Genomic DNA, 27,577 nt, shown 5'->3' with positions numbered 1-27,577 from the left:
TACACTCTTGAGTTCACTGTATTTCCACTATTCTCTCGTCTTCCTAATACCAAAGTCCTGAACCTATGTCCGGGCTTCTGTATGTCAAGTTCTTAGGCCCTGTCTTGCCTCTCCCCCACTTTTCACCTACAAAGGTTCCTGGGCCTATAACTGAAATACTAGTTTTGAAACTTGGTGAAGCGCCAGCTGCTACAACCAGCAGTACCAGTGTTTGCTGCTGCTTCTGTGAGATTTTATACCTTGAACAATGTAATTTAACAGAAAAAAGTCAAATGACAATTTTAATAGACTTTAAAACAGTGTACAAGTATAAAACACTGGTTTTGTATTTCAAAAGTTGGAGGAAGATATCCAGTCATTAAACAGTCTACAAAACATATGCCAGTAGATTACATAAAAGACTATGTACAATATAAAAAGCTGAAAACAGTCTTCACTGTAAAAATAATTTAAAACAAATTTTTCAATTTAAAATATCATCTATAGCACAAACACACATCATGCAAATGGAAAACTAAATACACTGCATTCTTTAGTGTAGCCAAATAAATTCAGATTGAAACATCTTTTAGGGAAGTGGCCATTCAATAAAACTTTTCTCTCTGGCAGTAATGGTCCTAGCTGGGTATTTTATGCTTAAAGAACAGCTATATTTCAAACCCTTTTTAAAAATTGTAATAAATACTAAAGCAACATAGGAATACTTTATAATTTGGGAGTAATGTGGGGTAAAGGTCTGGTAAATAAATTGCTCTGTGCAATTTTATAAAGTATGAACTTTTTTTTTGAAAGGCTAAGAAGCTTCTGCAGCTGAAAAAGTTTGATCTCTAGTTTTAAGGCAGGCTAAGCTTTTAAATAAAGATGTTATAGGAACTAATTTCATTCATTAACTATTCTGCTACTGCACGTTACATCATGTTCATCTCCATAATACGAGGCTAGCAGTTTGGTGTCTATTACACCAAATCCTCCCAACAGGAGACATGTACTTACTGAGTTATAATTAACATCTTAGTACTTTGGAACCGTAATCAGGGGCCTGTTGCTCTCCTCATTAATGGAAAAGAAAAGCAGCGGTCCAAAATATTACACTCTCCCCAGATGAAGTACCATTATATAGGTTCATAAAGGCTTTGCATATTCACATCTTGGCAGTTTAATACTTGTGGGAAAGAATTGATGCAAGCTCTACCACAGTGATAGGTATTTAAACAACAAGGGCAAATATTCTTAGAAACTAAGGGTACCCAGACAGGCACTACTGTTTCTAAAGCAATTGAAACATGTCCAAAGCATTTATTTTTTTCAGGTTAGTTTTATAAAGGAGCCAATATAGACATTACTACATGTCCACAGGAAGTACAAAAGCCATCTTCATTTCACCAATACAAGATTCCTGAAACTCTTAGCACCAAGTCTTACTTTAAAAAGCAAAGACAACTGAGTGCTCTCCCACATATTGTTGACTTCCTTCTACACACTGCATGCCATGTGATTTTTAAAAAGTTAGCTGCCACAAGTTTTGGAAAATGCCAGTGTTTAAAAATAGGTAATTGTGCTAATAAAGAATCAAAAGTTTTAGCAGAACAGACATTTAAGGAGTTCAAACCATTCAATGTTACAAAGAAAAGTGTGAAAATACCATTCTTTGGTCTAGATAAGCTGTTCCCTTTACATTAATTTAACATTCCAATGGCTTTTAAAAACTTTAAAATGTTGAAACGCACTAGGCAAGAACAAAATTATATATACATATGGATGTATCATACAAATGAACCTTTAAAAGAAAAGTTCTGACCAATAGGTGATTAAAGATACTTAGTACCCTTCTTTTAAAAAAAGTTAGTGTTGAGTGTACAAGTACAGAAATAAGAAGTTAAAAATTACCCATGGAAAAAAAATCTATTTTACCAGTCTATAAATATTACACCTTTCTGGTTTCCTTGCTCTGTTGAATTCACAAGTAAACATTCATTTTCACATGCTAAAGTTCCTAATGCTGGTGGAACAATTCCTGTACCTGGACAATTATTACATTATGATTTGTTTGATGGATAGTTAATGTCTGTTCCTTCCTGTTTCATGCATATAGCTTCACTGACTGCCTCTTGATCACCTCCACCAATTCCAAATCCAGTTCCTCCAGCTCTCTCATTAACATCAGCTTCATCTTCCAAACCATTGTAAAATTCTTCAATCTCACTTTCATCCTCCAAGTGTTCTTCTAAACTTGGACTCTGGCATGTTCCACTATCACTGTTACTGCCACAAGAACTAGAGGATAAGACGTCATCTTCAGAGTCCGAATATACCTCAGCGCCATGGAAAATATAACGATTTGGTGGTAAAAACAGATATTGGTTACCTGAAATACAGTAATAAAAGAGAAATAAGTTATTCCCAGTTTTCTAAGACTCATTTGGTCTAATTACAGGTTCCAGCTCTGCCTTTTACCTGCATATCATCACTAGAGGCTTTTACTATAGTGTTCTTCAAAAACAAAGTGCTCACTCCTAGCTGCAAGTCTTAGTTCTGCCACCAACCAGCTTTGCTATTTGGGCAGTTAATCTCTATGCCTCAATTTCCTCATCCAGAAAATTAAATAATTTTCACAACTCTATCAACTAAGTATGAATAAATGTAGAGAACCATGTTCAATAAAGGTTATTTAACCAACTCCTTTGAACAGAACTCATGACATGAAATATCCAGGCCTGCCTACATTGCTCAATTCATGTTCACTGAATAGAAATTCATTAAAGCACATACTATGCCTTCAAAGCACCATCATTATTTTCAAATAGTTTTAATTCCATAATGGCTTGACCACCTATTCAAAAGTGGTTTGCAGGCAATAGCATCACCTGAGAGTTTATTAGAAGTTCAGATTCTCAGGCCCCACCTAGTGAATCTGAATCTATTTTTACAGAAGTCCTACACAAAGTATGAGAAACACTGATCTAGCACTGGACGTTAACCTTTCTTCAATCCCCTCCCAAATTTGCATTCATAGTTTAAGATGTGACCCATATGATGGTAAGGACAATTCCCTCTCTCCCCTAAGCTATGGGTCCCAGGTTTCTGGTGGGAACTTTAAAAGATGAAATAAATTTTCTACCCTTGAATTCATAAGAACAAGTAACTTCTAACTTAAGCCTGTTTCTACACATAATAAATGTTGTATTTATTGCACCACATCCCAGACTGGTTCACAAAAGCCTGGCTACTAACATAGTTGATCTGAAGTGACACACCATCTGCCAAGCATATCTAGGTTTCTCTTCAAAATGGCTTTCAAACTTTATACCCCATCATGACCAAAGTTCTCACTTTGAAACAACCTAATATGTGCACAACAATTCTGATCTGAACCCACAACATTGATTTCACATTCCATGAACAGATCACAAATTGCTATGTGAAAACCATTTATTTCCTTCTATTTTGGAAGAATTATTCTTCAGTTTTCTAAGCTACTAGTGTTATATTTCCATGATTGGAAGAGGGAGTGCCTCTATCCTAGCTACTAACAGAAAAGTCCATCTGCTACTTCTCAGTATCTTTTGTAAGAGGTCCCAGCACATGGCTGTTGTGCATTTTACTATTGTTTTGGTCCATGCTTCTAAAAACTGCTTCATTCTGTCTTAGCCCCCCTGATAAACAGAATAATCTATTACTTCTCAGCCCAAGAATCCTGTACCTATTTTGTTTTTGCCTCCTCTTGGGAACCATCAAGACAGACTTAAAAGTTTGCCTCATGTATGCTCCCACATTCTCTTTTTCAACCTTGATCTCACCAACAGAAATCACGGTAAACAAAAATAAGACTAGTGTGGTAATTTGTTTTTAACAGCTGCAATTTTACACTCTACATCACAGTTATCTTTTTAAATTCTCACAATGCTGAAGTATATGCTATTTGATTCCCATTTTTCAGATTAGGAAACAGATTAAATAACTTTGCTCAAAGTAGATCTGAGACAACTCAGGTGTAATTCCAAAGCCTGCCCCTTTAAGGCCTAAACTGGTAGAGAAAAATCTAAAGACTGCTCCAGGTTTAATTTTTTGTTTCCTGGGGCCAGCAAAGAGTTTTCTGTTTGACCCATCTGTCAAAAAGATACTCAAAAGAAATCTCCAGTGTTAAAAGTCTTCCAGTACATAGGCAGACTGTATATAGTAAATAGCAGTATTTACCTAACTATAAACAGTTTTTAAGTAGACTCCATGCCCAATTTAGGGCTTGAACTTACAACCCTGAGATCAAGAGTCACATGCTCTACCAACAGAGTCAGGTGTCATTAAATGGCAATTTTTCTTCTAGCTCTTGCCACATTTGCAAACATAAGCATTCTTCTATGCTTTTCCTAGTTTCTCCTGGGAAGTTGTCCCCTCTTTTAACTCCCTATTTACTGTTCAGACCAAAGTCAGAAGTTAGGTTTTTGAGCTTTTGCACAGCTAAGGAAACAGTCAACAAAACCAAAAGAAAACCAACAGAATGGGAGAAGATATTTGCAAATGACATATCAGATAAAGGGCTGGTATCCAAAATCTATAAAGAACTTATCAAACTCAACACCCAAAGAATAATCCAATCAAGGAATGGGCACAAGACATGAATAGACATTTCTGCAAAGACGACATCCAAATGGCCAACAGACACATGAAAAAGTGCTCAACATCGCTCGGCATCAGGGAAATCCAAATCAAAACCTCAATGAGATACCACCTCACACCAGTCAGAATGGCTAAAATTAACAAGTCAGGAAACGACAGATGTTGGCGAGGATGTGGAGAAACGGGAACGCTCCTACACTGTTGGTGGGAATGCAAGCTGGTGCAACCACTCTGGAAAACAGTATGGAGGTTCCTCAAAAAGTTGAAAATAGAGCTACCCTACGACCCAGCAACTGCACTATTTACCCCAAAGATACAAATGTAGTGATCCGAAGGGGCACCTGCACCCCAATGGTTATAGCAGCAATGTCCACAATAGCCAAACTATGGAAAGAGCCTAGATGTCCATCAACAGATGAATGGATAAAGATGTGGTGTATACACACACACACAAACGGAAATATTATGCAGCCATCAAAAAAATGAAATCTTGCCATTTGCAAGGATGTGGATGGAACTAGAGGGTATTATGCTAAGCAAAATAAGTCAATCAGAGAAAGACAAGTATCATATGATCTCACTGATATGAGGAATCTGAGAAACAAGACAGATGAAACAAGATGAAATCAGGGAGACAAACCATAAGAGACTCTTTAATCTCAGGAAACAAACTGAGGGTTGCTGGAGTGGAGGGGGGTGGGAAGGATGGGGTGGCTGGGTGATGGACATTGGGGGAGGGTATGTGCTATGGTGAGCACTGTGAATTGTGTAAGACTGTTGAATCACAGACCTGTACCCCTGAAACAAATAATACATTGTTAATTTTTAAAAAATTAAAAGAAAAAGTTGGGTTTTTGGAAAGCCTTCTATAACCTAATCCCCTCCAAGTAGCATCTACATTTCTTAATATCACCTATTTTATTTATTCAGCTATTTTTATAATTATACACAAACATCAAAAGATTGATCACTGTATATCCAGAACTTACTACACAGTGTGCCTGGTATGGAAAAGGTACAAAGGCTTATTCAAATGAACTGAAATTCATTTATGGTAAAGGATTAGAAGTAGTATATTGTAAATGGAATGGGACTTAATGTTTTAAATTGTACAAGATTGTTACATCTAAGTTAGAATATTTTTGTTTTTACTTTTATTTCATTAGGATTTTTCACCCTACTACTTGTTAAGAGTTCTTACGTGTCAAAACAGGATAGATGTGTTGCATTTCTATGCACCAATAATGAAGTAGCAGAAAGGGAAATTAAGCAATCCTATTTACAACTGCATCAAAAACTGAGAGACCTAGAAATAAGTTTAACCAAGGAGGTGAAACACCTATACTCTGAGAACTGTAAGACATTGATGAAAAGAAACTGAAGAAAACAAATTTAAAGACCTACTATGTTCATGGATTGGAATTATTATTATTAAAACGTCCACATTATTCCAAACAATCTATAGATTCAATGCAATCCCTATCAAAATACCAATAGCATTTTCCACAGAACTGGAATAGTACTAAAATGTTTATGGAACCACAAAGACCCCGAACAGCCAAAGCAATCTTGACAAAGAACAAAACTGGAGGGATCATGCTCCCGGATTTCAAACTATACTATGAAGCTACAGTAATCAAAACAGTATGGTATTAGCACAAAAATAAGACACAAATCAATGGAACAGAATACAGAGCTCAGAAATAAAACCAGACTTATATGGTCAATTAATCTCTGACAAAGAAGGCAAGAATATGCAATGGGGAAAAGACAGTCTATTCAATCAATGGTGTTAGGAACACTAGACAGCTACACACAGAATGAAACTCAAACACTTTCCCACACCACATACAAAAATAAACACAAAATGGATTAAAGACCTAAAAGTAAACAATGGGACTATATCAAACTAAAATTTTACACATGAAGGAAACCAACAGAATAAAAAGACAACCTACTGACTGGGAGAAGATACTCAGCAAATGTTTCCGATAAAGGGTTAACATCCAGATTATACAAAAAACTACAGCTCAATAGCAAAAACACCCAACCCGATTAAGAAATGGGCAGAGGCGCCGAATAGGGGCACCTGGCTGGCTCAGTCCGTGGAGATTGTGACTCTTAATCCCGGGGTTATTAGTTTGAGCCCCACATTGGGTGAAGGGATTACTTAAAAATAAAATTTTTTAAAAAATGGGTAGAGGCCCCAAATAGACATATTCCCATAGACAATATACAGATGGCCAACAGACACATGAAGATGCCAAACATCATTAACCATCAGGGAAATACAAACAAACCTTAATGAGATCACCTAACACCTGTCAAAATGGCTATTATCAAAAAGACAAGAAGTAACTGTTGGCACAAATATGAAGAAAAAGGAACCCTCATAAACTGCTGGTGGGAATGTAAACTGGTGCAGCCACTATGGAAAACAGTACAGAGGATCCTTAAGTTAGAAACAGACAACTAGAAATGAAAATAAATCCAGGGGAGCCTGGGTGGCTCAGTCACTGAGCATCTGCCTGCGGCTCAGGTCAAGATCCCAGAGTTCTGGGACAGAGCCCCACATCAGGCTCCCTGCTCTATGGGAAGCCTGCTTCTCCCTCTCCCACTCCCCCTGCTTGTGTTCCCTCTCTCGCTGTGTCTGTCAAATAAATAAAATCTTTAAAAAAATAAAAATAAAAATAAATAAATCCAGCAATTCTACTTCTGGGTATTTTCCTTTAGGAAAGCAAAAAACACTAATTTGAAAAGATAGATGTACTGCTATGTTCACTGCAGTATTTATTTACAATAGTCAAGATATGGAAGCAACCTAAATATCCATCGAGATAAATGGATAAAAAAGATGTGCTGTATACAAAGAATGGAATATTACTCAGCCATAAAAAAGAATAAAATCTTGCCATTTGAGACACAGATGGACCTGGAGGATGTTATGCAAAGTTAAATAAGTCAAAGACAAATACCATATGGTTTCACTTATATGTGGAATCTAAAAAAACAAAAGACTCATAAAAACAGAACTGGTGGTTGCCAGAGAAGGGAGGGTGGAGTGTTGTAGTAACTTTGTATGGTGACAGTACTACACTTACCATGGTAATCATTTCCTAAGGTATATAATCACTATGTGGTACACCTGAAACTGATATTATGTGTCAACTATATTTCAATTAGAACAAAAAACTGGGTAGAAGCTATTCCTAATATTCTGTTGAGAAGGATCAGAGATGTTTTCTAGATCTGAGACAACACAGCATAGTGGTTAAGAGGATAGGCTCTGAGGATTGACCTGGAATCCAATTTGGCTCTTCCATGTCCTAATTGTTACCTTGCACAGTCCTTAACCTCTATGGGTCTCAGTTTCCCCACCAACAGCAGAGAAGCAGTAACAGTTCCTACTTCATGAGATTAAAATCAAATAATGTATATAAATAAAGCAGCTGCCCTATGGTAACCACTCAAATCTCAGTCATCAGTTCTATCAGCTAAAGCTCACCAGACAATGGCAGAGCACAGTTTATTTTCCAATTTTCTTCTCAATTCAATGCTTACCTTCTCATTCCCTGGAACACAAGGTACAGAGAACATTTTAATTTCTTCCCCTACTGTAAGATACCACTGGTTTAACCTTTTTCTAGCCTAAATTCTCAACTTCAGTTTCTCTAAACACAACTGTTACATTTAGCTGCATAAAGCTACCCTCTATCAACTAACCTGTCAAAATTGCTTATTTCTTACAAATATTGTTAAAATAATTATACCTTCAAAACGGAAAAATAAGGATACCTCCAACAGCATTCCCTTACCATCAAGCCGTTTGCTAATCTGCTCCTTTGCAAGTCTAGGTGGCCAGCACTTCCTCACCGTGTCAGCAACTGAAGTTCTTTCATTTTTTTCCCCAGTGTTAGAGCCAACGTTCTTCAAATCTGGACTTTCCAACTGTTCAGTAACACTTTCAATGTTCCTAGTAGAATTCTGTCCTTCCTGTGATTTTTCTTCCATACAATCTTTTGATTCGGACACACCAGGATCATCAACATTATTACTCCTAGTTGCTTGGTCTAAAAGTGTAACAATCGCTGAAGAATCTGGTGGTGAAGTTCTTTCTGGTGAACTTGAGTCTTCTGAAATATTAAGAGGCGTGGGTGGCAAATCTGACAAATGAGCCAACTCTTTTTGTGTTCGTGGAGGTTTTTCAGTAATTTCTGAAAGCTTTACAGGGTTGCAGCAAAGTTTGGCATATTCACCACCTAACCTATGACATAATTCATTTATTATGACATCACAGTCTCCAAGAAGCTCTACATCAAAATGCAGATGAGGCAAAGGTTCTCTATTTATTAATATCTGAGGCACTTCATGGGGTATGGAACCTAAAAAGAAGATGAAAAATACGTAAGGAAAAGGTAAGGGAGCTAATAAAACCACAACAAATACACTATGCCAAAATTTAACATGCTCCCAATACCAAAAAAGAAACCCACCGCTACTACTTAACCAAGCCATCACATTTCATCAAGCTATCAAATAAACAGATGAGCAGTTAAGCATCTTTATACAATTTCAGGTCCTGCTTCCCATCACCTGATTACCTCTTGAGCAGTCTTCTCAGGCTTTTCTACTCTGTACCTCAATTTTCTTGTCTGTTTAATGGGGTAACAGTACTTTTTGACAAGGTTGTAGTCAGAATACGTCAAGTGCATAGAAGAGCTCTTGGCACACAGTGATAGTTATTCTATCAAAATAGCTCCTGAGAGTGTGGGGAAATTCATACAAGTCCATTTTCCACCATTATATGCCTGTGTTTTACAGGTTTTAAAAATTATCTTTGCGGGGTGCCTGGGTGGCTCAGTTGGTTAAGCAACTGCCTTTGGCTCAGGTCATGGTCCTGGAGTCCCAGGATCGAGTCCCGCATCAGGCTCCCTGCTCTGCAGGGAGTCTGCTCCTCCCTCTGACCCTCCCCCCTCTCATGTGCTCTCTCTCATTCTCTCTCAAATAAATAAATAAAATCTTAAAAAAAAAAAATTATCTTTGCGTATCAGCAACACAGTATTATATACAGAGCCCCACAGAAAGCTTTTAAGAATTTCTCTGCTTACCTTTAAAGAGAAAAAAATAACTCAAAAATAAAGGAACTTATTCATTAAATTTTATCCTATATTCTACTGTCAAAGAATTTCACAGCTATTTTGGGAAGACTAAAACTCATAAAGCCACCACATGTAGGTAGGAAAAAGATGCACAATCGTAGAGCTGAACTCCTGTTTCTTCCAACTGTTTGCTCTGGCTTGCCTATATGATTGCTGATGTAGAGTTCTAATTTAATCCTCTGATTAAAGAGTTTGATTTTCTTGGGGCGGCCGGGTTGCTCAGTCAGTTAAACATCCCTCTTGGTTTCAGCTCAGGTCATGATCTCAGGGTCCTGAGATCAGCCCACGTCCAGCTCTGCATTCAGCACGGAGTCCACTTGGGATTCTTTTCCTCGTCCTTCTTTCTCCCCCCCCCCCCCCCGCTCCTCCCCCTGAATGCATGCGCTCTAAAATAAATAACTAAAATCCTTAAAAAAAAGTTTGGGGGCACCTGGGTGGCTCAGTCAGTTAAGCATCTGCCTTTGGCTCAGGTCATGATTCCAGGGTCCTGGGACTGAGCCCCGTGTCAGGCTCCTGAGCAGGGAGTCGGCTTCTCCCTCTGCCTCTCCCCGTAGCTTGTACTTACTCACTCTCAAATTTTTTTTAAATCTTAAAAAAAACACCTTTCTCCCTCACCTTTTAGAGCACACCTGATGCTACTGAATTAGTCCCTCTATCTTCCTGCCTTGCTTCCTCACTAGAGGGAGAAAACAGATAATATGAGAGCACATGTTAAATATTCCTGAGAGCAAAAGGGACTTAAATTATATTTGAGCATTTTCATACGCACAAACACCACATACAATGATTATGACAAGGCATGACTGTTACTTTTTTTTTTTTTTCAAAGAGAGAATCCCAAGCAGGTGCTACGCCCAACACAGGACCTCACAACCCTGAGATTATGACCTGAGCTCAGACACCCAACTGACTGAGCCACTCAGGTGCCCCAAGGCATGACTGTTATTCTTATAAAAACAGACCAATCGTATTGAGCCCCCAAATTCTCTTACATGAGTATATTACACTTCTGGATTACACTTGTATCTAGCTATACATCTGAACTTATTGGATGTAAAATCAACTAAATTTGAACAATCAACAACTATAATCAAATTAAGACTAGAAACACATAGATTAAGGACTGTTTCCTAAGTGTTATATAAATTAGCTGAAGCTAACTCCTGTCATAATAAAAACATACTCCACTAAAAAGCTGTTTCCCTTTGTCTTAATTTTTCCCTTTCCCACACCCCCGCACCAAAATGTTAGATTAACCAATCTTCACGAATGTGAACGTCACCTAAGAAATAAAGTTTGGCTCTTCACCACTCTTTAACCATAAAGAGAATAAGATCACCGGGGTCCACTGTACAGACCCACAACCTATGGCAATCTATATAGAAATACTTTCTAAAAATCATCACCAACTTACTTGGAATTAGTGCTACTGGTCTTACTTTCAGGGAAGACCCAATAACAATGAGGAGATCAACTTCATCTTTGTCATATTTCATGGCTCTATGAAACTGCTCTGGTAAATTTTCACCAAAAAAGACAATCTCTGGTTTCATGATAGCAAGTGGCTCATCAGCTGGGCACCTAGGACAACGAGGAACCACCTACATGTTCCAGATTTTGGTTGAGATGGGGAGGAAAAGGGAAAGCACTCAAGTTAGAAATAATCAACATTTACGCACTTCCCAAGAATGCATTTCAAAATTATCAAAGAAGTTGAATCACTATATTGTATACCTGAAACTAATATAAATACTGTAATAGTTAACTATACTGGAATTAAAATTAAAAACTTAAAGAAGAAGAATTAGAATTCCCACATAAAAAAAAGTGTTTTCAAACTGAAGTGTAGAAGCATATGAAATGAGCCATGTGCTTAAGTGCTTGGGGGATGGGGGGAATTATCAAAGAAAACAAAAAAGCTATGGATAAATAGGGAAAACTGGATACTACCCTCAATGGCAATGTCAACTATCAATGACTTTATCAACACACAATGAAATACAATGGTGTTATTATCTAAGTATGTAGCTACTGTAATAGCCATGAAGACCTACAGTTGATATTTAAGAGTCCACTGCAGATTAAGAAAATCCAGCACTTGTATATATGTACACATATGACTTAATCCTTTAAAAAAAATGTCTGTAAGAAATGATTCCATTTTAATGATATTCTCCACTCATAATTTTAACTATATATGCAGCTAAGCACATAAAATTTGTATCTGGATGGTTCTTATTCTCTGCCATTATTTTCCCATATTTTTTTGGGGGGGGGGACAGTGATCATACATGAAATACCTTTTACAGGGAACCCTCCCACACTGTTGGTGGGAATGCAAGCTGGTGCAGCCACTATGGAAAACAGTATGGAGGTTCCTCAAAAAGTTGAAAATAGAGCTACCATGTGACCCAGCAATTGCACTACTGGGTATTTACCCCAAAGATACAAATGTAGTGATCCGAAGGGGTACGTGCACCCCAATGTTTACAGCAGCAATGTCCACAATAGCCAAACTATGGAAAGAGCCAAGATGTCCATCAACAGATGAATGGATAAAGAAGATGTGGTGTGTGTGTGTTTGTGTGTGTGTAATGGAATATTATGCAGCCATCAAAAAAACCAAAATCTTGCCATTTGCAAAGACGTGGATGGAACTAGAGGGTATTATGCTAAGTGAAATAAGTCAATCAGAGAAAGACATGTATCATATGATCTCATGGATAGGAAGAATTCTTAATCTCAGAAAACAAACTGAGGGTTACTAGAGTGGTGGGGGGTGGGAGGGATCGGGTGGCTGGGTGATAGACATTGGGGAGGGTATGTGCTATGGTGAGCACTGTGAATTGTGTAAGACTGTTGAATCACAGACCTGTACCCCTGAAACAAATAATACATTATATGTTAAAAAAAAAAACAAAAACACGAAGATAGTAAGAAGGGAAAAATGAAGGGGGGGAAATCAGAGGGAGAGACGAACCATGAGAGACAATGGACTCTGAGAAACAAAATGAGGGTTCTAGAGGGGAGGGGGGTGGGGGGATGGGTTAACCTGGTGATGGGTATTAAAGAGGGCACGTATTGAATGGAGCACTGGGTGTTATACGCAAACAATGAATCATGGAACACTGCATCAAAAACTAATGATGTAATGTATGGTGATTAACATAATAAAATTTTTTAAAAAGATTAAAAAAATACCTTTTACAATAACTTTTTAAATGTTTTAAAGGATTACCAAGAACTAATTTAAGATTCAAAATCCGACAGGAACTAAAAGGGGAAAGTAAGAGAAACTCTAATATAGCAACATCTCACGTATGATTTATTTTAACTTAGATATTAAGAAGCCAATTTCATTTTAGAGACATTATAGAGCAATGTTTTCAACTTAAGGGATTAAAAGGTTCTTGTATATTTATTTCATCAGAGTTCCCAATGGTAATATTATCTTCCTGGATCTTTCTGTACCCATACTTTCAGAAAAAAAGGGAAAAAAAAGAATGCGGAGGCAAAAGAAAAAACAGGTCAGAGACATGCACAACTCCTAAAATATGGGGGATAAATTACCTGATTAAAAATATCTCCTCGTACAGCTTCACAGTCTACTTTGTATTTACAAATCAAGCAAGATGCTGTTGCAAAGGAACCTAAAAACAACCAATACACACATGCATTATTAAAGGAATGTTTCCCTTTCTTTAAACATACCACAAAGATTATGAAGTTTGACACCAGAAAAGAGAATTAAGACTCCACGGGGGGGGAGCGCCTGGGTGGCTCAAATGGTTAAGCGTCTGCCTTCGGCTCATGTCATGATTCCAGGGTCCTGGGATTGAGTCCCGCATCGGGCTCCCTGCTCAGTGGGGAGCCTGCTTCTCCCTCTGCCTCTCTCTCTCTCTGTGACTCTCATGAATAAATAAATAAAATATTTTAAAAAAAAAAAAAGACTCCACAGGGGAATCTCAGGGGTGAATAATCAAAATACTTATATATAATACAGACAGAATCCAATCATTGAGATGTTGATATACACAGTGACACTTCCTAAAGCTATTCTTTTCAATAAAATAAACCAATTCCTCCAGAGCTAAAACTCTACAGAGTTGGAAGGTTATAATTGGGTGACCTTAGCTTAATTAAGTTATACATTAAGAACAGATTTGTTTGTTTGTTTCTGGGTTTTTTTTTTTAAGATTTTATTCATCCAGGGGCGCCTGGGTGGCTCAGTTGGTTAAGCGACTGCTTTCGGCTCAGGTCATGATCCTGGAGTCCCGGGATCGAGTCCCGCATCGGGCTCCCTGCTCGGCAGGGAGTCTGCTTCTCCCTCTCCCACTCCCCGTTTGTGTTCCCTCTCTTGCTGTGTCTTTCTCTGTCAAATAAATAAATAAAATCTTTAAAAAAAAAAAAAAAAAAAAGATTTTATTCATCCATTCATCCCAGAAAGAGGGAGAGAGCACAAGCAGTGGGAGAAGAAGAGGGAAAAGCAGGCTCCCCACTGAGCAGGGAGCATGATGCAGGGCTCAATCCCAGGACCCTGGGATCACGACCTGAGCTGAAGACAGACACTTAACCAACTGAGCTACCCAGGCACCCCAAAAGCAGTTCAGATACATAAGAAAATGGTCTGTGCCTACTTGTTGTCTTAGATTGAAAGTCTTCTATATTTCCAAATTCTATACATCTGAACTACCCCTGTTCCTCTGGTTTCATAAACTAAAGATGTCATATTTTTATTATATTGACATATAAAAAATATTGACATATTACTTTTGTAATCAAAGACGGTTATTTAGAAGAATTTAATGGAATACAACTGCTACACCTTTTGAAACACAATAGAACGTTAATCTGATGTTTTGTGCAATTAAGTATCAAGCTCAATAATTCTGGTTTAATTTTTTTGCATTCTACTTTTCAAAATTTATCTACAACTGATCAGTTAACAATGACTAAATAAAAAGGCTTAATCTCGGGGTGCCTGGGTGGCTCAGATGGTTAAGCGTCTGCCTTCGGCTCAGGTCATGATCCCAGGGTCCTGGGATCGAGTCCTGCTCCTTGGGGAGCCGGCTTCTCCCTCTGCCTCTCTCTTTCTCTGTCTCTTATGAATAAATGGATAAAATCTTAAAAAAAAAAAAAAAGGCTTAATCTCCATTTCTGGATGGCAGCCTACTTTCTAATCCTGTTTTTTCCTATAAAACTAATTAAATAACAGAAAACAATTCTGAAGTTTACTAACCATGACACTGAATTATCCTTTGGATTCCTGCAACCTGTTCCAGTGTATCTATGTTCTGAGTATAGTTCCGAAGTAGTTTTCCTTCTTTATCTGACAAGGCTATGAATTTGTGACAGAGAGATGGTTGGAACTGTCCAGGATATATTTCCTATATAATGCAAAAGGCAAAAAAAGACTACAGTAAAGAAATAAGTATAACACATCTCATGTTTAGGTTTAACCAAATAACTACCAATGATAGTCCCCCATGTATAAATTAAAAAATACATGAGCATCTCAAAGCATCTAGATGGTTGCAACACACACCTACAAAAGGATTGCTGCTGTAATATGTATAAAACTCAGCAATTAGTGAACTTGCCCCCTGAAGGAAAAAGTCAACCCATAAGCATCTCTAATAAATGTTAACAGATATTTTAATAAAAGTCAGAAGAAATACACACCTGAGAATATATCTAATTTTTTGTTGGCTGCAAATTCAGGGTTTGTTTTAAGGAAAAAGAAAAGTTTAAGTTGAAATTAAAGATATCAAAGATATGGTGACTTCTTTTAAAAACTAAAAGGCACTGTCAACACAATATTAAAAGTTGTTTATTCATCATTCATTATAAATATCAACCTGTTGGAAGTTTAAAGCTAAAGTTTTAATTCCTTACCAAAATTGTTTTCCTTCCACTGCACAGGCACATACTGGTATAGTATAGAGTTGCTCATGAATGCTGAGTTGCTGGATTTTGTGTGTGTGTTTTTCCCCCCAAATAATGCTTCAATGCTGTTTCTTCTTTAAAAACAAAGAATTCAGATATACACATGGCAAAAAGATCAGAGAAAAAGTATCAATTTTGGTCCTCTCAACTTTTGACAGTGTTTTTATTAAATTTCATTTAGTAAGTGACTATGGCAAAGGAAGTTTCTTCTCTACTTTCTTCTTTAAAGTAGTAATGCTGCCTACTTCCTTACCATTCATTACAGCCTCTAACCTATTACAATGCTAGCAAAAAAATCAGACACAACCGTATGTCTGTCAATAGGGGACCGGTTGTAGAAATATAGTACATCCATAATAGTGGAGTATGCAGCCATTAAAATGAATGTGAGAGGTCTAGATGTACTGACCTGGAAAATGGTCCAATGACATGTGAAAAAAAGCAAGTTAGTCACCAGTGTGTAGAGTTTTGTTTTTGTTGTTTGTTATTAAGCAAAAATAGAAATTATATGCACATGTATATATAGATACATTCATACAAACATCAAGTCAAGAAGGATACAAACAAGCTATTAACAAAAGTGGGGAAACTTTCAACTTCTGACACTATACAAAAAAGTTTAATAAGATTACGGATGACTTTACTTTTAACCTATTTAATATTCCAAATTTTAAGAAACTCTCTACAGGGATACCTTTTAGGAAAAATAATAAGCAATCTCTAACTACCACCACATACATGTTTGTATGCTACTGAAAATGTTTTACAAAAATCCAAAGATTCTGCCTCACATTCAAACTTTTATCATGAATTTCACTGACTACTTTGCAATTTAAGAAGCAGACAATGCATACAGAAAGAATTAACAAGGGCTTATAAAGCTATGTTTATAGAAAACTGAAAGCTACATTATGTTTTGAACCACTGTATCATGCTATACTAACCATTGTTTTCTCCCCAGAATGCTTTGTTCTAGTACATTTAAAGGATTAATCGTCATAATTATTTACGAAGCTCTCTCTGGAAATGGCTATTAAAAGTATTTTTATTAAAAAAAGTTTTTACAACAAATATTACAATATGCTAGGCTACAAATAGGTTCTAATAAGGAACATGAGAACAGCATGCCAAACTCATAACATGAACAAATGACTGCCTCCAGAGCAGGTTTGGGGAGCAAGAGTACCAAGACTCTACCCTCCTGGAATGAACTTCTCTGTGTCTTATCATCCCCCATTCCTTTTAGATATATATGTATAATAAATTTTTTTTTTAAAGTACGCTCCATGCCCAACACGTGACTTGAACTCATGACCCTAACTAAGATCAAGAATTGCATGCTCTACCGACTAAGCCAGCCAGGTGCCCCTCCCCATTCCCTTTTTAAAGGGGAAGGTAAGAAGCACAAAGATGTTGTGGTACGGTAGATTCAGTTCTACACTCCAGTTTCCCTTCATGTCCAGTCCGTAACAGTTCAGGGTAGTTTAGCCCTTAAAGTTACAAATCAATTCCTGTAGTTGGGGATAAATTATGAATAATTTATTTTATAAGCCTACATTTTATATGTTAGAACCTAAGTGATTTGAATCTTAACTATTTTCTTTCGCATATACAGTGGACTATGTCGCAATCATTAGATTTAAATACTGTATTCAAACTAAAGGATATAATCTGAAATAATGAAAAAAAATTACCCTGGAAGGACTTTTAATGGATATTACTCCCAAGACAGGCTCTTAACATGAAGTCTGCTAAAAACCAAATGGCTGTGGATAAAACTTTCAGATAAAAGTATGGATTGGGATGCCTAAGTGGCTAAGTCGGTTTAAGCATCTGACTTCAGCTCAGGTCGTGATCTTACACTCCTGGGCTCCCTGCTCAGTGGAGAGTCTGCTTCTTCCTCTTCCCCTGCCCCTCCCCCTGCTCTCCCTCTCTCTCAAATAAATCAATCTTAAAAAAAAAAAGAGTCACAAAAGTATGGATTGATCTTCTATTTTGGAACTGTGACATGTTAGCTAGCCCTGTTCTAAGTAAGATAGACCATCCCAAATCTCAACATTGTAAAGTACTATTAGGAAAACAATTATGTGAGCTAGGCCATTCTGTTACTGCTATAGGGGTACTTATAGATTAGAATGAAAGCAGAACTGGGACCCATACTTGAAATGCTATTAAAAAGATGCACTGCTGTGGCACCTGGGTGGCTCAGTCGTTAAGCGTCTGCCTTCGGCTCAGTCGTTAAGCGTCTGCCTTCGGCTCAGGTCATGATCCCAGGGTCCTGGGATCGAGCCCCACATCGGGCTCCCTGCTCGGCGGGAAGCCTGCTTCTCCCTCTCCCACTCCCCCTGCTTGTGTTCCCTCTCTCGCTGTGTCTCTATCAAATAAATAAATAAAATCTTAAAAAAAAAAAAAAAAAAAAATGCATTGCTTCCACAAAGATGTATTTACCAGGCATAACAGGAGCCCTTTATTATGATGCTGTAGACCAGGCTGAGGACTGGGGTTTTACATTTTAAAAGACTGGAAAGGTGGGATGCCTGGGTGGCTCAGCCAGTTAAGCGTCTGCCTTTGGCTCAGGTCATGATACCAGGGTCCTGGGATCCAGTCCACATCAGGCTCCTTGCTCGGCGGGGAGCCTGCTTCTCCCTCTGTCTGCCACTCCCCCTGCTTGTGCACATTCTCTTTCTCTGACAAATTAATTAAATCCTCAAAAAAAAAAAAAAATCAAAAAAAACTTTAAAGGCTGGAAAGGTAAACAAAACATGACAGAGTTCCTATACGGCCCACAAAGAAAACCATATTTACTATCTGGCCCTATACTGAAAAGGTTTGCCGACTCTATTGTAGACATGTACATCCCCATTTTGCAGATGAAAAAACTAAAGCACAGAAATAACTTGCCAAAAGTCACAAGAGCAAGTAGAAGAGCTGTCATTCAAATCCAGTTTTGACACCAAAGTGTGGCTCTTAATCACTATGCATACTGCCTTTTCAGTTTTTGATCCCTCAACATCATTTCCTATTTCTCTTTTAAGCTAATTAAGCACCACTATTAGGTATTGCATTTTGAACATCCTCAAAGGACTGCTGCAACTTGAATTCCAATCACCATCTAACTTAAAAACACTCTTCAAGAATGATGTCTCCACAATCAGTATGAGAAAGAAGCATCTCAATGGAAAAAAACAGCTAAGAACAAATAGGCAGTTCAAAGATATACATATGGCCAGTAGTACAAAGCAGTCATCCACACTAATAAACAAAAACAAAACAATGATATGATAAATAAGATACTGATTTTTATCTATTGAACTGATAGTTTTAACTGCCTTAAAAACAACTCTAGGGGCGCCTGGGTGGCTCAGTTGTTAAGCGTCTGCCTTCGGCTCAGGTCATGATCCCAGGGTCCTGGGATCGAGTCCCACATCGGGCTCCCTGCTCGGCGGGAAGCCTGCTTCTCCCTCTCCCACTACCCCTGCTTGTGTTCCCTCTTTCGCTGTGTCTCTCTCTGTCAAATAAATAAATAAAATCTTTAAAAAAAAAACAAACAAAAACACAACTCTAGATATCCATTAATAGGAGACTGATTAAATATGTGGTGGTACAACTATAGTACTATGTAGCCTTTTCTTAAAAATGACCTATATCTGTTAAGTGCCACTATGAAACTATTTCCAAGAATATTAAGCAGGAAAAAAAGCAAGGTAGAGAAAAGGGTGTGTGATTCTGTTGGTAATTATTTTCAAAATACTGAAAACTTACAGTAATGCCCCTCTCCTATATACACAAACAAGTTTACTCATTTTTTTTTTTTTCCTGGAACGATAACCCAAGAAAACATCTTACCATGGTAAACTTTGAAGAGACTGGAGATAGAGATGACTGAAGGGGGAAGCCAACTAACATTGTACTGTTAAGAATTTTTTAAACCACATATACAACACACACACACACACACACACACACGTGTGCATGTGATTTTTTTTAAGTATTTTAATGCCAACAGTATACTGTGGAGGGTTTTTTGGGTGTGTAGGGGGCAGAAGCATGCTAAGTCAGCCTTCTAACACACTTCTGATAGGAGTATATTTTATTCCACCTTTCCAGGTAGCAGTGAGACAAAACCTATCATGACCTTTAGCAATTGCACTTTGGAATTTATCCTAAAAACACTGGAAACATACCAAAAAGTACAATCACAGCAACACTATTTACAATAAAAGAAAGTAGGAAACACCCGAAATGTACATTTGTGGAATTATAGTACACCAGTGGATGAACATTATGACCATTATAAAATATTCAAATATCTGAAAGAAAAAATTTATTAAATACAAAAGACAAATCCAAAGCAGTAGGCAAAACAGCCCATTTTTATAATAAAAATATACATTCAATAAGTAAATAAAACAAAAATAATACATTCGGGTATAAAACTATAGGTGCCTTTATACATACGTGACTTACATACACATAGGTACCGACATTGTCTTCAGATGAATGGGATTGTGGCTTTTGGGGGGGGGGGGCTTGCATTTTTTGATGATAGGTGATGAGCTGGTTTTAAGAGTTTAACTTTCTAACTATAGAATCTGGTATGTTTGCACATTATCAATAAAATGATCATTTATTGAATATATATATAAAGATGTTTGGAATTTAGTTCATAAAAATTCAGTTATTTCCCCGTCTACTTTTTGACTTTTAATCACTTTAGAGTAAAGGATATTCATTGAATTCAATATGGATAGCATCTATACTCTCTGAACACAGTCCTTTTTAACAACAAAAAAAAGTTATTTATATATCCTCAGTTTCACCCTGACTCTTAATACAACCCCTCATTTTTAACAGTATCAGTAAATTGTTTTAGACTCCTGAGAACCATGACCACAACTCATTATCAATCCAAACCCTTACAATGCACTATGGTTCAGAACATGGCTATACAGCTTTAATGTTGGGCTTAACTGTTCTTACATACAAGAATTCAAAGAGATACCCCCACAGGTAGGCACACTGTAATACAGTGATGCTCAAACAGGACGTTTGGCAATGTCTGGAGGCATTTCTGATTGTGATGACTGGGAGTGAGAGTGTTACTAATAGCATTTAGGGGGAGAAGGCCAAGGATGTTGCCAGATATCCTACAATGCATAGGACAGTTCCTGACAGCAAAGAATCATCCACCCCAATATGTCAATAGGTTGAAAAACTGCTCTACTGAGCCAGCTGGAATTTCCCATCTAAATGAAATCTGTTTCTTCTCAATAATTATATACAATCATTACCTCAATACATGTTTAGAAATTCCTTCTTTCCAAAATGTCTAAATTTCACCAGTAATATTTACTCTTTTCATGGCGTCATATTAAATTCACTTTCTCATAACGGACTAAAATCATAAGCCATTCTTACGAACTTTCTGCCCAGTTAGAGAAACTGATAAAAAAATTTTAGGTTATGAGTATTTATGTAATATTTAAAGAATCTGGTAAAATACTGTGTAATATTTACATATCCTCCCCACTCTCCATTTCTGTATATGATCTTTCATTCTTTGTCCTTACTTACTTCCCCCTTAAGCTTTTTCCTATTCATTTTTAGGCCAAAATTAACTCAGTCTGTTACCATTACTATCAATTTTAAGTGCTACTTCAGCAACTAAAAGCATTTGTTTAGGCAGTTCCTAATATGAGAATTAAAAGCATAACAATTCTATATGAGTAGCAGTTACAAAGGTGAATATATTTGGCTCTTACCATAACTTAAATGAAAACTCAGAGCAATCATGCAGAATTAAACTTATATTAACAAAACTGAAAAAGGATGCACTTTATAGATGACTACACTTATTTTTTTCACTAAACTAAAAAAATACACATAACTCCTTAAAGCTTTTATGGAAGAAAAAAATGCTGCCTCTCCAAACTTTTCTTCTCCCAGGTGGCATGAAAGATGTACACAGTGATTAAAAACACTGTAACACATTAACAGTGTGCCATTTTTACCATAACTCAACTTATTTTCTCTTATGCATGGTCCAGATTTGTTAAGTGCATTTTTTAAAGTTCCTATAATTTGTCTTTAGTAGAGTAATTCTGAATTGCTTCTACAGATTCTTACACATCAAAGCTAGTTTAAGCTCAAACTGAGTACCCAAGTCTGTACATTAAACAACTAAAGTTTCTTACCCTTGCTATTTCAATTCTCAGTTACCACATTTTTCCCAAGTGTCAGGTTACTACTTTACTAGGCAATTTAATATATACTTCAGGGGAAAAAGCTGACGAGTTCGTTTGGGCAATGTGTTTCTTCTCAGAACACAGAATTTACAGCAAAAATCTAGTGAGCATTATATAAATGTACCATCAACTTTTATCATCAAATAGAAGATAAAGTAATTTCTAGTTACTTGCTGGCCCTCTTAAGTGTTCATTTCTGCTAACTAGAGCTGTTATTACGTAAATGTCCTAGGTCCAAATCAAGAAACCTATAATTAAGTGATATTTCATTGTTCTTCAAAATCATGTAGTAGTACCACTAGCAGTGGAATGTTAAAGCTCTTCTGAATTATATAAATAGATCATATGGTTTGAAAGTAGCACTTTTAGGGGCACATGGGTGGCTCAGTTGTTGGGCATCTGCCTTCGGCTCAGGTCATGATCCCAGGGTCCTGGGATCGAGCCCCACATTGGGTTCCCTGCTCTGCGGGGAGCCTGCTTTTCCCCATCCCACTCCCCCTGCTTATGTTCCCTCTCTAGCTGTGTCCCTCTCTGTCGAATAAATAAATAAAACCTTAAAAAAAAAAAAGCACTCTAATTAAAATTCAGGTTCATTTAATTTCTAGATTTACGAAAATTAGTCAATACAAAAGACCCTTATCAAATATACTAAAGTTTAGCAATAACAATTTTACAATTTCTTTCCATAAGACTGAACTATAGAATAAAAAAATAAAAGTCTTCTAATGACTAAAATCTCCTGGGCATGGTATAATTTAATCTCAAACTTTATAGGAGAGCTGCCCAATAGAAATATGTGAGCCATAGATTTCCTAGTAACCACATTAAAAGCATGAAATTATCGTAATTTTTGACCCAATATCAAAAGCATTATTATTTCTACATATAATCAGTATCTGTAAATATATAATAATACTATTTTCTATTTTTTCCATACTACATTTCCAAAATCTGGTATATCTTCCATACTTACATCACATCTCAGGACACTTAAATACTCAACAGCCCCATGTAGCTAGAGGATTCCAAATTAGTGCAGCTCTAGAGACTCTAGAGCAAAATAAAGCAATCTTGACTAAAATGCAACCTAAGAATTTTCATCCCTAACCACAGATTTTTGAGGCACATCCTCACATGTTAAACTGTCTACTATAAAACATACCAAAGCAGAGATTACAATCTTTATGACCCATAAAAAATATTAAAAATCAAAACAGTGATGTTACTTTCATATGGTCTATTAACCTCTAAAATAGCCTGAACAATGTAAAAAAATGCAAACTTGACAAATATGAAATAATCTCTTTAAAAATAAGCCCAATCCTAAAATGGAAAGTAAATGATAGTCCCCCTTCTGGGAAGAAAATTCTGACCGAAATGACTTTATTTCGTGATCTTACTCTACCACAGTCCTAGTACCCAATTTACTAGACAATGAATGGTCAACTTAAGAAGCCTAAATATGAATAAAATACATTTTCATGAGAGAAGGCCAAAGAACAACTAGAAGACTTCATAGTACCTTTGCAAACTTGAAGAATGGTCTTGGATCTTTTCTGAAATATTCAATATCAAACATTGCTTGAGGATCTGGAAGGTCTGGGAAGTCTATTGCAAGGCGAGCATAAATACCATCTCTTGACCTGAAGTCAGGTATTCCACAAGAAACAGAAACCTGAAATATGCATGGCATAATTTGTACAATTAAATCTTCCATCTACGTTTATAATTACTAGTTCATCATATAATTAGGGAAGAGCTGAAAAATATTTACTTTAAAATTTATCTTGGAGAACAAAAATACTGCCCTACTCTAATTTCAAATTCAAATAAACACACACACAAAAAAACAAGAGTATAATGAAATCCACCATATTTTCCATTCACAATAGGGTAAGGAATTTTAAGTCAGGCTAATTTTTTTTTTCAGGCTAACTTTAAACCTTTAAACATTTAACCAACACATTAAAACAACTGCAATTTGAGAACAGTAAATCATTTCAAATTATTTTAACTACAAAGCAGGCAAGATTTTCTATCGCAGTCAGGTATTTGAAAAAACAAAACTGTCATCTGGTCAGGGTTATACTATTTCAAGAATATTAAATTCCTGTATTTTCTTTAAAAATTCTATCATACGGGGCGCCTGGGTGGCTCAGTTGGTTAAGCGACTGCCTTCGGCTCAGGTCATGATCCTGGAGTCCCGGGATCGAGTCCCACATCGGGCTCCCTGCTCAGCGGGGAGTCTGCTTCTCCCTCTGACCCTCCTCCCTCTCATGCTGTCTCTCATTGTCTCTCTTGCAAATAAATAAAATATTAAAAAAAAAAAAATTCTATCATACGATATTTTAATTCTAAACTGACATTTCAAATAGGAATTTCAGAAGTTAACTTTTTGTTTCACAATTTCAACAGCTGACTCCACTCTAACCTCAGAATAAAACTAACTTGTCTCAATCACATCTGGGAACAAAGCAGAACTATTCTTGATAATCATTTATGATTAAATAGCACTCTGCCTTAACTCAAAATGGCAAAAAACAGGTCTGAATTTTACTCCCAACAGTTGCCCTAGGTCACTAACATGTAACATACTCTGTTTTCAACACACAATAGCCTTAGGTAGCTAGTTAAGTGCTAACCCAAAGTGGGGCTAATGCAACATGTCAAGCTACCTGTTGCCTTCCCAACACTGTTATTTACTTGTGAACACCAATTAGGTTCCTGGTTTCCCCATAAAGATGGAACAAAGATCCAATTTTTCCATCAGACCCTGACACACTTTAATGCAAACAGCATCCCCTGCATCTCCTTTAGGAGCTGTAGTATAGTAAGTAAAAACCTTGCCTTAAATTCCACTTACTGTATTTACAAACAGAAATCTTTTACAGTTGTTGGAGAGGTTTTTACAGTAATGAACCAATTCAACTGCTGCAGCACTTTTTATACAGCAGTTTCCAAACACAAATTCCCATTATCATGTTAGGAAAAATTCTACACAAAAAATGTTTCCTAACTGAAAAAGGCCCAAGAAAAATCACATACCACCTCCCTCTTTTACTAGTGTTTTATACATCTTACGTACCCCAGCTCCAGTTAGAACTATTATTTTTTTGCACTCTTGCAGTAATTTCACAGCATCTTCAATTGTATTAATATCTTTTCTTTTTTTCCTTTTTGGTGGTTCTGAAAGTATATTAATAACAATCTGCCACAGTGTCATATCATCCAATTCAGGTGGAGGAATTGTTTCTGGTAGTAAATCTTTAAGAATTGTTCGAGGATCTGTGCCAATCATGAGATGTTGCTGAACAAAAGTATATGGACCTACATCAAGAAGGAAAAGAATTAGATCGAATCCACCTCCAAGTAATTCAAAATCTCATTTTCTAAAGTAATGAATTAGCAATCTTCAAAGTTTTTTTTTGCAAAGAACACACAATATAAAGGTATTTCATTCTTTAGAGCTAGTGCTCTCTCCCAACGAGATGAAGATCAAATTAGAGATGTGCCTGCTCTTAGAGCTCTTAAATCCAGTGTCTTCTCTCCTGTTTCTAAGAATAAAACGAAAATTCATTCTTCAGATCAATTATTATTTTCTCTTTCAAAAAATATGTCATGTTAAGACTTAAAAATTTAGTATGTTAAGCTGTTTTGGATCAAAAGACTATCAACATTAATTATTCAATTGCTGATAATAATTACCTTCATTTACTGAGTACTTATTTAATGTCAGGAACTGTCAGTTATTAATTCACATAAGTCTTCCCTGAAATATTTTTAATAGATGAGAAAACTGACAAGACTACCCAGTTAGTAAGTGGCAAAGGCCATAATGCACACCCAGAGTTGCATGCCAAATTCCACGCTCTAATTTTGTTTCCAAAGCAATTGTCTCTACTTCTGCAATTTCTTTCATGTTTGTTTTTATCGTTTTGAGCACCATTCGTTTGAAGAAAAGCCAAAGAAAGATGTTAAATTACAAATTAAAAAAAAAAAGTTGAGCTATCTTGAGCTATAAAATACCATGTATTTAAGAGTTAATTTTTTAAAAAGTCAAAATTAACTACCAATTTTTATTTATTTACTTATTTATTTTTACAACAAACCAAACCAAAGCTATGTTTTTATTGGTGCTGTTAAGTCCATCCTCACCACCCTGCCTTGATAGATGGGGGTGTGTCTTGTTCCTAGAGGTGACAAAATGAAGCATTGCCACTTAGTGTTTTCAAAAATCTTTTGAAAGATGTACTATAAAATTATCTTAACACAAATATAAAGGCTATGCATCTATGGTAATCTTGATCAAAGCACTATTTTCATTTGATAAAAATCTTAGATTCTCTAATAGCTTTTGCTGTTACTCTACAAATTCAGTTACATCTCCTCTTTCTCAACGATACACTCTTTCTTAACCTGAAATAACTTCCTAAATGAAGACATGAAAAATTACAGATTAATAAGATATAAAAAAAGATGACTGGCATTTACAATAAATTTGCCAATTTTACCTCAAAATTTAATTTTAAAGCTACTCTTTCTCTATTTCTTTATTGCTATCATGGTTTAACCTAAAATCATGTCTTATACCATGACTACTGCAATTATCTCCAATGCATCCTTGCCCCTTTGAAGTCAATCTATACACAGTATAGATTTTTTAAATGATCTTAAGAGAAAAAGTGATTTTAAGGGAAAAAGGAGGTCATTATATAATGATAAAAGGGTCAATGATATCAACTTTTAAATTTCAAATTGTGATTGTTGCTAATATACAGAAATGCAGTTGAGTTTTAAATAATCATCATGTATCCTATAACTTCGGTCTAAGATCAAACTGAAGATTATTATTACTGGAAAATTTTAAGGAGATAGTAATTACGTATAGATTTCCTGTGGGCTTTCAGGACTGGTACCTTTTCTTTATTGATTTGTAGAACTCTTTTGTACATACTTCTGTTATTAACTACTGTGTATTCTTCTAGATCTTAACCATAGAAATTTAATTCTGGTAAATGTTTTTGTTTTTATTTTCTTCAATATTGTACTAGAAGTACTAACCACTACAATAGACAAGAAAAATAAAAGGAATCTGTATTAGAAAGACAGATATAAAGCTGTTAGTATTTGCAATAGACAAGATCATCTAAGTAGAAATTTGATGGAAATGTCAAAAAAAGCTACTAGAATTAAATGGTTAGATTATTGGTTAGATTAAATGGTTAATTATCTAGCATATTTAATATTTACTGAGCACAAACTGTGTGCCAGGCACTTTTCTAGGCACCGACAAAACACTATACCACAGTCAAAAATCCCTGCCCCCACGGGGTTTATTTTCTATATACAGGAAATAAAACGAAGTTAGATACAGAGGTTATTAAGAAGTGATAAGTGTTTAAAAAAAAACAAACAGATTTGAATTGAGAAAGAACAAGATACTCTAACTGGAGAAAAAGCACTCCACACAGAGGGGTACAAGTGAAAGAACTGGAGGAGTGAGAAGGACCTGACAGAAATACCAGGTGCCAGCTTCCATGGGCTTATTATTAAGCTGTTTAAAAACAAAAACAGAATAAAGCACTAGACTTTCCCTAGAAAACATAAGCTGAC

The 27,577-nt window shown here is 36.3% G+C and overlaps 1 protein-coding gene across 2 annotated transcripts in view; it reads right to left on the bottom strand.

Annotated features, from left to right (window-relative positions):
* Nucleotides 1-258: 258 nt before the first annotated feature.
* Nucleotides 259-27,577, bottom strand: part of SIRT1 (sirtuin 1) — a 29,485-nt gene continuing 2,166 nt past the window's right edge. The window contains exons 3-9 of one of the 2 annotated variants that reach the window (XM_021699570.2): nt 25,050-25,291; nt 23,487-23,639; nt 15,013-15,160; nt 13,344-13,423; nt 11,188-11,374; nt 8,430-8,996; nt 259-2,365 (exon numbers count right to left, since the gene is read on the bottom strand). In XM_021699570.2, coding sequence (XP_021555245.1) covers nt 2,037-2,365; nt 8,430-8,996; nt 11,188-11,374; nt 13,344-13,423; nt 15,013-15,160; nt 23,487-23,639; nt 25,050-25,291 — 1,706 coding nt within the window. In that variant the 3' untranslated portion in view covers nt 259-2,036. Of the gene's footprint in view, nt 2,366-8,429; nt 8,997-11,187; nt 11,375-13,343; nt 13,424-15,012; nt 15,161-15,668; nt 15,702-23,486; nt 23,640-25,049; nt 25,292-27,577 lie in introns of those variants that run through there. The other variant, XM_044916479.1, reaches the window with a different exon arrangement.

This window comes from Neomonachus schauinslandi, chromosome 6 (genome assembly GCF_002201575.2).
Source record: "Neomonachus schauinslandi chromosome 6, ASM220157v2, whole genome shotgun sequence".
Classification (NCBI taxonomy): domain Eukaryota; kingdom Metazoa; phylum Chordata; class Mammalia; order Carnivora; family Phocidae; genus Neomonachus; species Neomonachus schauinslandi.
This window is presented reverse-complemented; position numbering and strand designations above follow the sequence as displayed.